The sequence below is a fragment of the Notamacropus eugenii genome, chromosome X, assembly GCF_028372415.1.
Source record: "Notamacropus eugenii isolate mMacEug1 chromosome X, mMacEug1.pri_v2, whole genome shotgun sequence".
NCBI classification, from domain to species: domain Eukaryota; kingdom Metazoa; phylum Chordata; class Mammalia; order Diprotodontia; family Macropodidae; genus Notamacropus; species Notamacropus eugenii.
This window is the reverse complement of record NC_092879.1, coordinates 94775180-94787926: the sequence shown is the minus strand read 5'-3', so window position 1 is coordinate 94787926 and position 12747 is coordinate 94775180. Positions and strand designations below refer to the sequence as shown.

The window sequence follows — 12747 nt, the reverse complement described above, 5'->3', positions numbered from 1 at the left end:
TTTCTAACTCCTTAGATGAAATGTAACTGAAATGATATGGGCTACTCACATGAACCCTGTTTAAGCTGCATTCCCAGTCACTTCCAAGGCAGTATTTTCCCAATCTAGCCCCAGAGGATTGTGCAGCTTGGAATAACACACAAGTCATATTTGCAGTTTGAAAAAAACACGCACATGCAGTTTGAAATAACAACTCATGTCACCATGCAAAGCACTACAAAACTGATCAACGCTGGTCCAGGGAGGGAGGTAAGAGAAAACATGGGGCAAGCAAATATTTTCTAGTAGGAAACTGCCTCATATATTTCTTATATATACAAAAATTCATATTTAAATACTGCAGAGGAACACATTGCTAACCTCAATTTTTCCATGGGTCAACACTTCACATCCTACAATACCAGCATTCCATGAAACAGTTTGGGAAAGAATAGACAGCGTCCATGCTATCCCACTCTGAAACTGTCGGATCTTGATTGGCAATTGTTCTAAGTGTTGTCATGTCAAAAAATGTGAAGAAAAATTCTAGAGACAGAATAGATTCCCAATTCCTCTTATCATTTACATCTGCGATGACTGACATTTTTTAACAGTGAAACTTAATGTGTACAGGAAGGGATGTAATAAATGGTAGGTATGCAGTTGAACTCTTATTATACTGAAGACATACTGTGTCACATATAGGTTGCTGCTGTGTTCATCCTTTGTTTGCGAAGAAGACCATGACATCAGAGAAATGACGACATGACTTGCACTTCACTTTGCTTTCGGTGAGGGAGGGCTGTGCAAAGTTAGCATCCTCACTTTTCCTCCTGAGCCATCTGGATTCAGTAACCAGATATTCATCAGGATGAGTCAAGATGGCCCAGGATGCAATGGGGGACCTTGGCCTTTTCAGGCATTCACTTAGAGGGAGGTAATGCCCATTGAGTGAATAGGACTCTTTAAGAAGTAGTCAGGGAAAGGCCCTTTTAATGAGCAAAGGAAAAAAAATAACTAAATCACACTGGGAGGGAAAGAGAAATTGTCACTATTGATAACCACTCTAAGACAGTCATTAAGTGGAACTTGGGTATTGAAAATGAAAAGCACTAGAGGCCCCTCCATGGACTCTGCCACAAACTGAGGCCTAGAGAGTCTAATGAACATTATACGTGTACTCACAAGTGTCCAAGGACAAAAAGTGACAAGTCCTTCAGAGGCCTTAGAGCCCAAACACTTTATGTGATTTGAAAGGAAACTGAGTCCTAGAGAGCTGGATAGACAAGTGTAAGATCACTCCCAAGCACCCAGAATGAAAAATATCAAGGCCTTTTTAGAGGCAGACCCCTTACTGTGACTGCAGGGGGAGGGAAGAGGACAAGGGAACTTGAGGGACCTGAATGGGATCACCTACAGTTTCCTAGGCCTAGAGCAAAGAGGACCTTAAGGGCATTTAGACTAGAGGCCCCTCCATGGACTCTGCCTGAAACTGAGCTGAGATAACAGAATGAACATTGCACGTGCACCTACAAGTGTCCAAGGACAAAAAGTGATAAGTCTTCAGAGACCTTAAAGTTCACATCCATTATGAGATTTGGAAGGAAACTGAGTCCTAGAGAGCTGAATAGACAAATGTAAGATCACTCTCAATCTAAGATGAAAAATATCAAGGCCTTTTTAGAGCCAGACCCTCTACTGTGACTGTAGGTGGGTGGGGGGGAATGAGGACCAGGGAGCATGAGTTCATCACCTACAGGTTCCTAGGCCAAGAGCAAAGAGGACTTTATGGGCATTTAGACCAGAGGCCCCTCTATGGACTATGCCTGAAACTGAGGTGTAGACAACAGAATGACCATTGAATATGCACCTACAAGTGTCCAAGGACAAAAAGTGACAGGTCTTTCAGAGTCCTCTGAATCCAAAACCTTCATGTGCCTCTAAAGAAAACTGAGTCCTAGAAACATGGATAGACAAGAATAAGATCACACCTAAGCTCCTAGGATGAAAATGATCAAAGCTCCCAATGACTTTAGAGCCAAACAACCTACTGTGACTGTAGGAGAACAGAGACCTAGAGAGCTTCAGGGCCCTGTATGTGATCAAGGACAATTTCCCAGAGCTAGAGGTAAGAAGTCCTTAAGACCATTTAGACTAAAACTTCCTCCCAGATAACTTCCTGAAACTGAGTCTTAGTGAGCCAAATAACCGTTGTGTGATCATCCAGAAGGGTCCACGGTATAAACATGACTAGTCTTTCAGAGGCCTTAGAGTCCAAGCACTTCATGTGCCTCTAAAAGAAACTGAGATAGAGAGAAAGCTGGATAGACAAGAGTAAGAAAACTCCCAAGTACCTAGGGTGAAAAATATCAAGGCCTTTTTAGAGCCAGACCCCCTCCTGTGACAGTAAGTGGCAGGGTAGGGGGGGAAGAGATGAGGACAAGGGAGCCTGAGAGAACTGAATGTGATCATCTGCATGTTCCTAGGCCTAGAGTAAATAGGACCTTAAGGGCATTTAGACTAGAGGCACATCCATGGGCTCTCCCTGAAACTGAGGCCTACAGAATAGAACGAATATTGCATATGTACCTACAAGTGTCCAAGGACAAAAAGTGACAAGTCCTTCAGAGGCCTTAGAGTCCAATCATTTATATCATTGGAAAGGAAACTGAGTCCTAGGGACCTGGATTGGCCAGTTTATGATCACTCCCAATATCAAAAGCTTTTGAGCCAGACCCCCTACTCTGACCATAGGAGAAATAGAGGCCTAGGGAGCTTCAGGGACCTGTATGTGTTCACCTTCAGGTTCCTGGGCCTAGAGCTAACAAGGCGTTAGAAGCATCACACTCAAGGGCCCTCACTGGACTCTGCCTGAACCCGGATACTCCTTCCATCAACTGAGTTCCCAGACTTTCTACATTTCAGAAACTGCTGTGACCAAAAACTTCACAACCTTGTGGTCTTTTAGTGATGAGTCTCCCCATACTGGTGTAGGGCTTAAGGGAAGAGTCTATTGTGCAAGGCCAATGCTTGAAATATTTCAGCTTTGGATAAGACCTATTATAGCTTGCTTTCCTTACAGCCTTCAAGAACCCAGGCTTACTTCCACATGGGAAAAAGGTTCTCGGGAGCAAATGCCAACCGGAGAAATTAACCTGTGTTTACATGTACCAAGATAAAGTCAAAATGGTTACATGACTGAGACATAAAGGTTGATACCATAAGCAAATCAGGAGAGCAAAGAGTAGCATGTCTGTCAGGTCTGTGGAAAAGGGAAGAATTTATGATCAAAGCAGATAGAGAATATTATGAAATGTAAAATGGATTTTGATTACACTAAATTAAAAAGGTTTTGCACAAACAAAACTAATGCAACCAAGAAGGAAAGAAGAAAGATGGGAAACAATTTTTGCCACCAGGGTCTCTGATGAAGGCCTCATTTTTCAAATACAGAGATAACTGAGTCAAATGTTTAAGAATACAAGTTGACAATTGATAAATGGTCAAAGGATATGAACAGGCAGTTTTCAGATGAAGAAATCAAAGCTATCTATAGTCATGTGAAAAAATGCTCTACATCACTATTGATTAGAGAAATGCCAATTAAAACACCTCTGAAGTACCATTTCACACCTATAAGATTGGCTAATATAAGAAAAAAGAAAAATGATGTTAGAGGGGTTGTGGGAAAATTGGGACACTAATGCATTGGTGTGGAGCTGTGAACTGATCCACCCATTCTAGAGACCAATTTGGAACTACATCCAAAGGGCAAACTGTGCATACCCCTTGATCCAGCAATAACACTACTAGGTTTGTATCCCAAAGAGATCATACAAAAGGGAAAAGGACCCACATGTACAAAAATATATATAGCAGCTCTTTTTGTGCTGGCCAAGAATTGGAAAATGAAGAGATGCCTATTGATTGGTGAATGACTAAACAAGCTGCGGTATATGACGACAATGAAATACAATTATTCTGTAAGAAATGATGAGTTGGTGAATTTCAGACTTAGCTAATGCTATCCACATTCAGAAAAAAAGAACCATGGAGTCTGAATGCAGACTGAAGCATATTATTTTCACTTTTTTCGGCTTTTCCTTTTTGTTCTGTTTCTTCTTCCACAACATGACTAAGATGGAAGCATTTCCATGATTGCCCATATATAACCTGTATCAGATTGCTTGCCATCTTTGGGAGGGAAGAGGGAAGGAAAGTAGGGAAAAAAGTCGAACTCAAAGTCCTATAAAAATAAATGCTGAAAACTATCTTTACAAGTAATTGGAAAAAGCAAAATAGCATTTAGAAAAAGAATTAACCTGCGCTTAACATTTCATGGATTTTTTTAGTGTATATGGTTCTGTTATCACAGAGCCAGCATGGTGAACATCATACTTGAAGACAGGAGACTTGGGTTCAAAGCTGAGCTGACATTTATTAACCATATAACCAGGAACAGGTCACAAGCTGAGCCTGTTTTCAGATCTATAATATGGAGTAATATCTGTACTGCCTACCTCTGGGTGGTTATGATCAAATAACCTCATAAATCTTGATTTTTATTTAAATTTATTTATTTAAGTTTTCAACATTCATTTCCACAAAATTTTGGATTCCAAATTTCCTCCCCAGTTCTCCCCTCCCCCCACCCCTAAACGCCAAGCATTCTAATTGCCCCTATCACCAATCTGTCCTCCCTTCTAACATCCCTCCCTTCCCTTATCCCCATCTTCTCTTTTGTCTTGTAGGGCAAGATAAATTTCTCTACCCCATTACCTATATTTCTTATTTCCTAGTTGCAAGAACAATACTCAACAGTTGTTCCTAAAACTTTTGAGTTCCAACTTCTCTTCATCCCTCCCTCCTGACTCATTCCCTTTGGGAAGGCAAGCAATTCAATATAGGCCATATCTGTGTAATTTTGCAAATGACTTCCATAATAGTCGTGTTGTGTAAGACCAACTATATTACCCTCCATCCTATCCTGCCCCCTGCTTCTTCTATTCTATCTTTTGATCCTATGCCTCCCCAAGAGTGCTCCCTCCTCCCATTGCCCTCCCTTGCATTATCCCCCCCACCCTGCTTATCCCTTTCTCCCCCACTTTCCTGTATTGTAAGATAGATTTTCATACCAAAATGAGTGTGCATTTTATTCCTTCCTTTACTCGAATGTGATGAGAGTAAGCTTCATGTTTTTTCTCTCACCTCCCCCCTTTTTCCCTCCACTGAAAAGTCTTACTTGCCTCTTTTATGAGAGATAATTTGCCCCATTCCATTTCTCCCTTTCTCCTACCAATATATTTCTCTCTCACTGCTTAATTTCATTATTTAAAGACATGATCCCATCCTATTCAATTCACCCTGTGCTCTGTGTGTGTATGTGTGTGTGTGTGTGTGTATGTGTGTGTGTGTGTGTGTGTAATCCCACCAACTACCCATATGCCGAAAAAAATTTCAAGAATTACAAATATTGTCTTTCCATCTAGGAATGTAAATAGTTCAACTTTAATAAGTCCCTTATGACTTCTCTTTGCTGTTCACCTTTTCATGGTTCTCTTCATTCTTGTGTTTGAAAGTCAAATTTTCTTTTCAGTTTTAGTCTTTTCATCAAAAATGCTTGAAAGCCCTTGATTTCATTGAAAGACCAATTTTTCCCCTGAAGTATTATATTCAGTTTTGCTGGGTAGGTGATTCTTGGTTTCAGTCCTAGTTCCTTTGACTTCTGGAATATCATATTCCATGCCCTTCGATCCCTTAATGTAGAAGCTGCTAGATCTTGTGTTATCCTGATTGTATTTTCACAATACTTGAATTGTTTCTTTCTAGCTGCTTGCAATATTTTCTCCTTGACCAGGGAACTCTGGAATTTGGACACAATGTTCCCAGGAGTTTCTCTTTTAGGATCTCTTTCAGGAGGTGATAGGTGGATTCTTTCAATATTTATTTTGCTCCCTGGTTCTAGAATATCAGGGCAGTTTTCCTTGATAATTTCATGAATGATGATGTCTCAGCTCTTTTTTTGATCATGGCTTTCAGGTAGGCCCATAATTTTTAAATTGTCTCTCCTGGATCTATTCTCCAGGTCAGTTGTTTTTCCAATGAGACATTTCACATTATCTTCCATTTTTTCATTCTTTTGGTTTTGTTTTGTGATTTCTTGGTTTCTTGTAAAGTCATTAGTCTCCATCTGTTCCATTCTAATTTTGAAAGAACTATTTTCTTCAGTGAGCTTTTGAACCTCCTTTTCCATATGGCTAATTCTGCTTTTTAAAGCATTCTTCTCCTCATTGGTTTTTGAACCTCTTTTGCCAATTGAGTTAGCCTATTTTTCAAGGTGCTATTTTCTTCAGCATTAATTGGGGTCTCCTTTAGCAAGGTATTGACCTGCTTTTCATGCTTTCCTTGCATCTCTCTCATTTCTCTTCCCACTTTTTCCTCCACCTCTCTTACTTGATTTTCAAAATTCTTTTTGAGCTCTTCCATGGCCTGAACCCATTAAATAGTTATTTTGGATGTTTGGGATACAGAAGTCTTGACTTCTGTGTCTTTCCCTGATGGTAAGCATTGTTTTTCCTTATCAGAAAGGATGGGAGAAGATATCTGTTCACCAAGAAAGTAACCTTCTATAGTCTTACTTTTTTTCCCTTTCTTGGGCACTTTTCCCAACCAGTGACATGACTTTTGGGTCCTTTGTCAAGAGTAGGGTATACTCTGGGAATCTGTAAGATCTCAGTTCCTCCAAGGTGGCACAATCAAACATGTACCGGTCTGGAAGCAGAAAGGGACTTTTGTGCCCAGAATCTTAGCAGTTACCTCTCCACAGCCTCCTGGCCTCCAGTTCTGCCAAGTCAGCACTAGAGGCTGATTTTCAGATAAGCTGGATGGGCAGGGCTGCCATTCAGTGCGAGACAAAGACCAGCTGCCTCAGGGCCTCTACTCAGGGCTGAGGTAAGACTCAGCTCTTCAGTGCCCCCAGGGGTTTTTTCGGTCCAACAATGGAGCGGTCTGTACGGGCTGCTGTGCAGCCTCTGTGGCCGCTGCCTGCTGCTGGAGCTATGGGAAGGCCCTTCTCCCTTCCTGGCCAGCTGAAAAAACCCCCGTCAATGATCTTTGGCACCTGTGGGTTGAGAGATCTTGGAACTGCTGCTGCTGGGACTTCGGATTCCACGACTGGAGATTCCACCCCCAAGGGCTGTTCGGGAGTCGTGTCACGGCCAAGGCTGGGCTGGGCTCCACTCTGCATCTGGTGCAACAGATGTTTCCCATGGGCCTCTCAGGTCACCCTGGGCTGGAAATCTCCTCCACTCTGTTGTTCTCCACTTCTGCTGCTCCACAATTTGTTGAGAGTCTCTCTCTACAGTTTTTTTATGGGCTATATAGGAATAGCCTCTGTATCTATGTCTTTCTACTCTGCCATCTTAGCTCTGCCCCTGACCTCATAAATCTTAAAGTGCTAAGTGTATTATAATCAAACATTGCTAAAACAAAACCCAAAGGATTCAGTCCTTGTTTGTATATTGCAATTCTTCTGAATCAAATATTACTCTAAATAATAAGGCATCAGCAAGAGCTTGAATAGGTTTCTGTTGTAATGGGATTTGACTTGAGTGATATTTCACCAAATGACCATTATTTCTTCCTATCTGACAATGCCTTCCCTGACCACCATTCCCATTATATTGTTTCTCCCCCATGAGAATGGAAACTCCTCAAGGGATTGCCTCGCCTGCTTTTGTATTCCCTGTGATTAACACAGGGCCTACTATATGGTAAGTACTTCATAAATGCTTCTTTCCATTCATTTATTTCAGTGTGTTTTAATACCACTGGAATGTGGGAATGCTATTCAGGATTTAAAAAAAGCACTTATGGATCCCAGGCATACCTTTCCATTCCTGTTATCATAGCTTCTTATTAGGACTACCCCATGGTGTGGGAAAGGGAGGGAAAGGATAGGGAACATTTATACCATCTAAGTGATATCACAATTCGGATCACTTTTTCAACATGTAGATCATCTGCTTAAACTTCTTCCTTTCTGATGCCACCAAGTCCATTATCAATGAATAAACATGAATTTATTAAAATCCACCAGCAGATGGTCACTGAGGTTAGAGTTACTATAGCTTAAGGTTCAAAGGATACTTTCATCAGGAATAAAAAAATGATAGCTAGCATTTACATAGCATACTACCAATATTATTGCACTTGATCCTTTCAACAACCATGAGAGGTGGGTGCCACTATACCCATTTGACAAGTGAGAAAATTGAGGCAGACCAAGGTTAAATGATTGAACGAGGGTCCCATATCTAGCAAGTGTGTAAGGCTGGATTTGAACCTGGGTCCTGTGTCACTCCAGGTCCAGTCTTGCAGCCACTGAGCTACCAAGCTGCCTCATGTTGATTCCGACAACAACAAACAAATAAACAGTTTTGAGTTTCTTCAATTATTTTATTCCTGGTTCATTTGAATATTACAATCCGGACCTCTGTCACAAATCTTCTGGAATTCTAATTCTCCACTTAGGCCCTGTGCAACCAGAAATTCGTGCAACTCAGCAAGCTTATATTCTATCACCCTGAGGTTTAAGAGAATTCTTTAACATGGCAACTAAAGGGGGAAAATCATTCAGGATATCTTTGGTGAGGTTGCGCACATAAAATCAATTTTCAATACTGCCTTTTGAAGCAAGATCGGGATCATCTGATGTTGTTTCATTGCTCTGTATCTGGAAAGGAAATAAATTATGCATCTGTGCTTAGTGGAGTTGTGAAATTCCTGATCAGTAGTTAGATGAGGTGGAACCTGTCCCTGTTCCCTCCACCTCACTTCTAACCTCTTCCAAAGATAAGAGTTAGAACATAGTTTGATTGGACCTTCTGAGTCTGAGGCCCTTGGTAAACACTGATGAAACACTTAGGCTGCGCATGGTACCCAGCTAGGCGCTGGGGGTTCTTTCTCTAAATTGGGCTGGGAAAACAAGGCTCAGGAACTCACAGGATGTCTCCCCAGCCTCAGCACTGGAAGAATTCAAGAGCCAGGATCAGGCTGACCAACCAGATCAAGGTCAATGTGCCCAGGTTCTGAGCCACAGGGATGTAAGGTACATGTGGAGTGCCTGCACTAGCCCCCATTTAAGAACTGATTTCTCTCCACTGACTTACAACCCCTGAGACTCATGCCCACACAGTCCCCATCTCCCTGAAGGACACAGCAAAGGCTCTTTCAGTGAGGAACAATTACTGGCCCATTCTCAAACTCATCAGCACCAGAATTTGCATGGAAACACCTTTCCTGACCAGAGGAAGCATTCTTGATGCTCTACATGCCATAGTGGTCTCAGCAGCAGTGAGGACAACATGAACATCTACTAGGTCCAGGAAGCCATGCTAAAGCAGCCCAGCCTGCCAGGAGGGTTTCCCTCCTCTCCTTGTCTAACTGCTCAAAACTCTCCTTGGGCATGGTTGCAGGATGGAGCCAAATGAACTAGAAGTTGCAAGAACACTTAGTTGACCTAAAAGTCAACATATGTGAACAGACTTTGCCCAAGGGAAGGCCACCCTGCCTATGAACTAAGACCAGTGGCTTGATTTTCAAAAAGAAATGCATTCTTCATAGAAAAGTGCCTTTTCCAGGTCAAGGTACAGCTGCCCTTACCTCCTATCATTTCTAGGCTTTGATTACTGGAGCTTGCTGGGAGCAGGCAATGCCAAGTCTGTTTTCCACAGCAGAACCTTCCCCTCCCGCTCCCCCTCCACCTGCTCCCCCTCAAGTACCCAGGTTCCAAGAATACATTTCAGCGTTGTTGAGGCTGGGCCTGAGCTACCTGGAGAAGTCCTCAGTGGTGCCCACAGAGAACAGGTGCTAGTGGGCAGCTTAAGGCATACTCACAGGAGAGGGGGAGAAAGAGAGAGGAAGGCAGGAGAATCCAAGAGAAGCAGTGGAGGCCAGAGCTGGAGTGATAAGGAGTGGGAGAGGGCCCCCAACAGAGGCCTCAGGAGCTGCCTCCAGGTAGCTGCTTTGGTGGCTACCTGTATTTTGGGCTCCCTGTGGGGGGAGGGAAGAGGGAAGGAGAGGGTCTCCCTAGGTTGGCTCACCACTTCCAAGGAACTTGGTCTCCCTTTTTGGAGTGAGGAGTGAAGGGGTGAGGGGAGGCAGAAGTGGGCAAGGGGCTGAGGGTGGAAGGGGTTCCTGGCAAGGGCAGAGGAAGGGGGAGGGGCAGTGACACTCTCTCTCTCCAATGGGGTGTCTCTCCTCTCCTGCCCCGCCTCCTCCTCCTCCTCCTCCTCCTCCTCCTCCTCCCCTTTCCTCTCTCTCTCTCTCTCTGCCTCTGTCTGCCTGTTTCTCTAAGCTGTGGCTCAACGGTTTACCTTAAACCCCCTGCAGTCCGTCACCCACAGCAGGGCAGAGACGCTGACCAAGATGGCAGCGAAGAGCAGGAGGAAAGCGGGCCCCAAGTTCACAGGCGTAGTCGGGAGACAGGCACAGGTGCGCCAGGTGAGAGGTGGGCAGGTGAGGACAGGTGGGCAGGTGACGAGGACAGCAGGGGCGACGAGGGCGACGAAGACCAGGAGGGCCATGGTGGGCAGCGCGGCAGCGAACAGGGCACGGCTGCGGGCGGGAGGGTGAGGGAAGCAAGAAGGAGGCCCCGAGGGAGAGAGTGTCTGTCGGGAGGGGACTGAGGAAGGACACAAAGGGAGGGAGATGGCGAGGCAGGGGCCGGCCAGCCTCGCGCCTGGCAGCGGACAGGAGGAAGGCGCCCTGCCTCTGCGCACGACGAGCCTGCCCGCGGCTTCTCCCTGGCTCAGTCTGCGCGGCCGTCTGCCCTTCGTGCCCCCTGATGAGGTCACAAAGCAGGTTCTTGGGCGTCCTGGAGGGACGTAGGCCTCGAGCGCGACCCCGCCCCCCGGGCTGGAACCCTGGCCAGCCATACCTGGCCCGCACTCTTCCACGTCCACGGCCGCCAGGCCGGGGCGGTGCCAAGCCAGAGATGGGGACCAGTGCCATGCTCGTGGCCTAGCCCACCTGAAACCGCTCCTTCCAGGCCCAGCTCACATGGCTTGGACGGGCCTGCACCAAATGCACACACAACACCAGCAGGGTGGCTTCCTTAGGGCAGCTGGGTGCCCCAGTGGGTACAGTGGCATGTCAGGTCTGGAGGCAGCAAGACCTGACTTCGCATGCAACCTCAGACTCTGACTAGCTCTGGGAACCTGTTGGCCTCTCTTTCCCCATCTGCAAAACGAGCTGGGGAAGGAAATGGCAAATCACTCCAGTAGCTTTGCCCCAAATGACAGCTGGACTGGACTGAAAGCAAACCAAGAGAAAAGACCAGTTGAGCCACAAATCACCCAGTGTATCGCCAAGTGGGCTGCACTGCACTGGAACTCACAGAGACTTTCACACTTGGATCCCTGTGATCTAGGACAGGTCACACTCTCTCTGGGCACTGCCCTCCTCTCTAAAATGTGGGAATGGAACTGGATGACTTCTGGAGGTTCTCTCCAACTCTGCCCCTAGGGTCCATTCATTCTTTAAAGCATGGAAGAATTCCCCCATCGAAATCAGTGGGAGAGGAGGGGATAAATTAATTTATGCTGAAGCCCAAAGGATTCATCATGTCACCTATTCCTAGAGTGTCACAATTTGGGGGGGGGAGGGTTCTGCCACCCCTTCATATAAGTACCCCTTTTAGTAAACCTTACCTCCCTATTCCACATGAACAGAAGTGTGAGAGTATCATACATATGCACATAATAAAGAAAATCATAGATTTCATTCATTTCAGGAGGATACCATACTGATGGAGGAGAATATTCCCCCTGGCCATTGAACAAGCTTCTTGAGTCCCTGCCTTAAGGGCACCCCGGATTGGGAATTCCTGCCTTCAGCCCTCTCTTGGCCACGCTAAACATCTACACTTTCTTCAAGAGATGACTGTCTTGGGACATCATTTCACTGCTCTGTCTTGGTTGCTTCCAGACCTCTAGGCAGGTGACATGTAATCCAGGATACCTTGAAGTGTTGGGAAGTGTCCTCTTCCACCTTCTCAGGGCCAAACATAAGTCACAAGCCTCTTCCACAAATGCTTAAGTGCGTGCTGCCATTTCTCCCACCTCTTCCAACTTTTCTTTTCTCTAGGCTAACATTCTGTTTCTTCAACCTGTGGCAACAGAGCTCACACTCAAGGCCTATCCCCATGGGTCCTTCTTAACGTGTGGTTGCTCCCCACAGCTGAATCTGAGCCAGACAAAGGACAACAGTCCTATGACCTACTGCTTCTTGGAGGAGAAAGCTTTCTGCACACCCCAAGACCAAATTCTCTTCCTTGGCTGCTGTGTCACACAGTAGGTTCATATGGAGCTTGCAGCCCATTAAAACCCGGTCCTGGCTGAGGGACCTGTGGCCCCAAGGCCTCAAGGGCCCCCCAGCTCCTCAAGTGGGGCCTTTTGACCACGACTTCAAGCTGTACAGAACAAATCCTTTGACTCAGGGGATCTGTTCTCTGAAGTTTGGATTCAGTCCAAAGGCTGCCACACTTGAGGACCCAGAAGGCCCCCTGGGGCCTCCAGGTTCCCTACTTCAGCCTAGATCTTTGGAAGATGAAGCACCCCCCTTCCCACTGATCTAATCCCCCCATCCCCACCTTAGGGTTAGCCTAGTGTTCTAGCCTGTCTCGTTTTTTTTTGTGTGTCTTCACTCTGGCATCCCGGGTGTTCCTTTTCTCTTCCAGTTCTCTGTCATTTGTTTCTGGACAAGTTG

At 45.2% G+C, this 12747-nt stretch overlaps 1 protein-coding gene across 1 annotated transcript; it reads right to left on the bottom strand.

Annotated features, from left to right (window-relative positions):
- Positions 1–8415: 8415 nt before the first annotated feature.
- Positions 8416–10916, bottom strand: LOC140516389 (uncharacterized). Its single transcript, XM_072627330.1, has 2 exons — positions 10356–10916; positions 8416–8713 (listed from the first exon to the last, which is right to left on the bottom strand). The coding sequence occupies exons 1-2, from the start codon at positions 10914–10916 to the stop codon at positions 8648–8650; spliced, it is 627 nt and encodes a 208-aa protein (XP_072483431.1). The 3' UTR covers positions 8416–8647.
- Between the last annotated feature and the right edge of the window lie 1831 nt (positions 10917–12747).

What these genes read in the sequence shown, in the direction of transcription:
- LOC140516389 (XM_072627330.1), bottom strand. Translation starts at nt 10,916, where the DNA reads ATGGCTGGCCAGGGTTCCAGCCCGGGGGGCGGGGTCGCGCTCGAGGCC. An exon ending in CGGACTGCAGGGGGTTTAAG is followed by an intron (nt 8,714 to 10,355) that starts GTAAACCGTTGA and finishes TTTCCTTTCCAG; the next exon opens with ATACAGAGCAATGAAACAAC.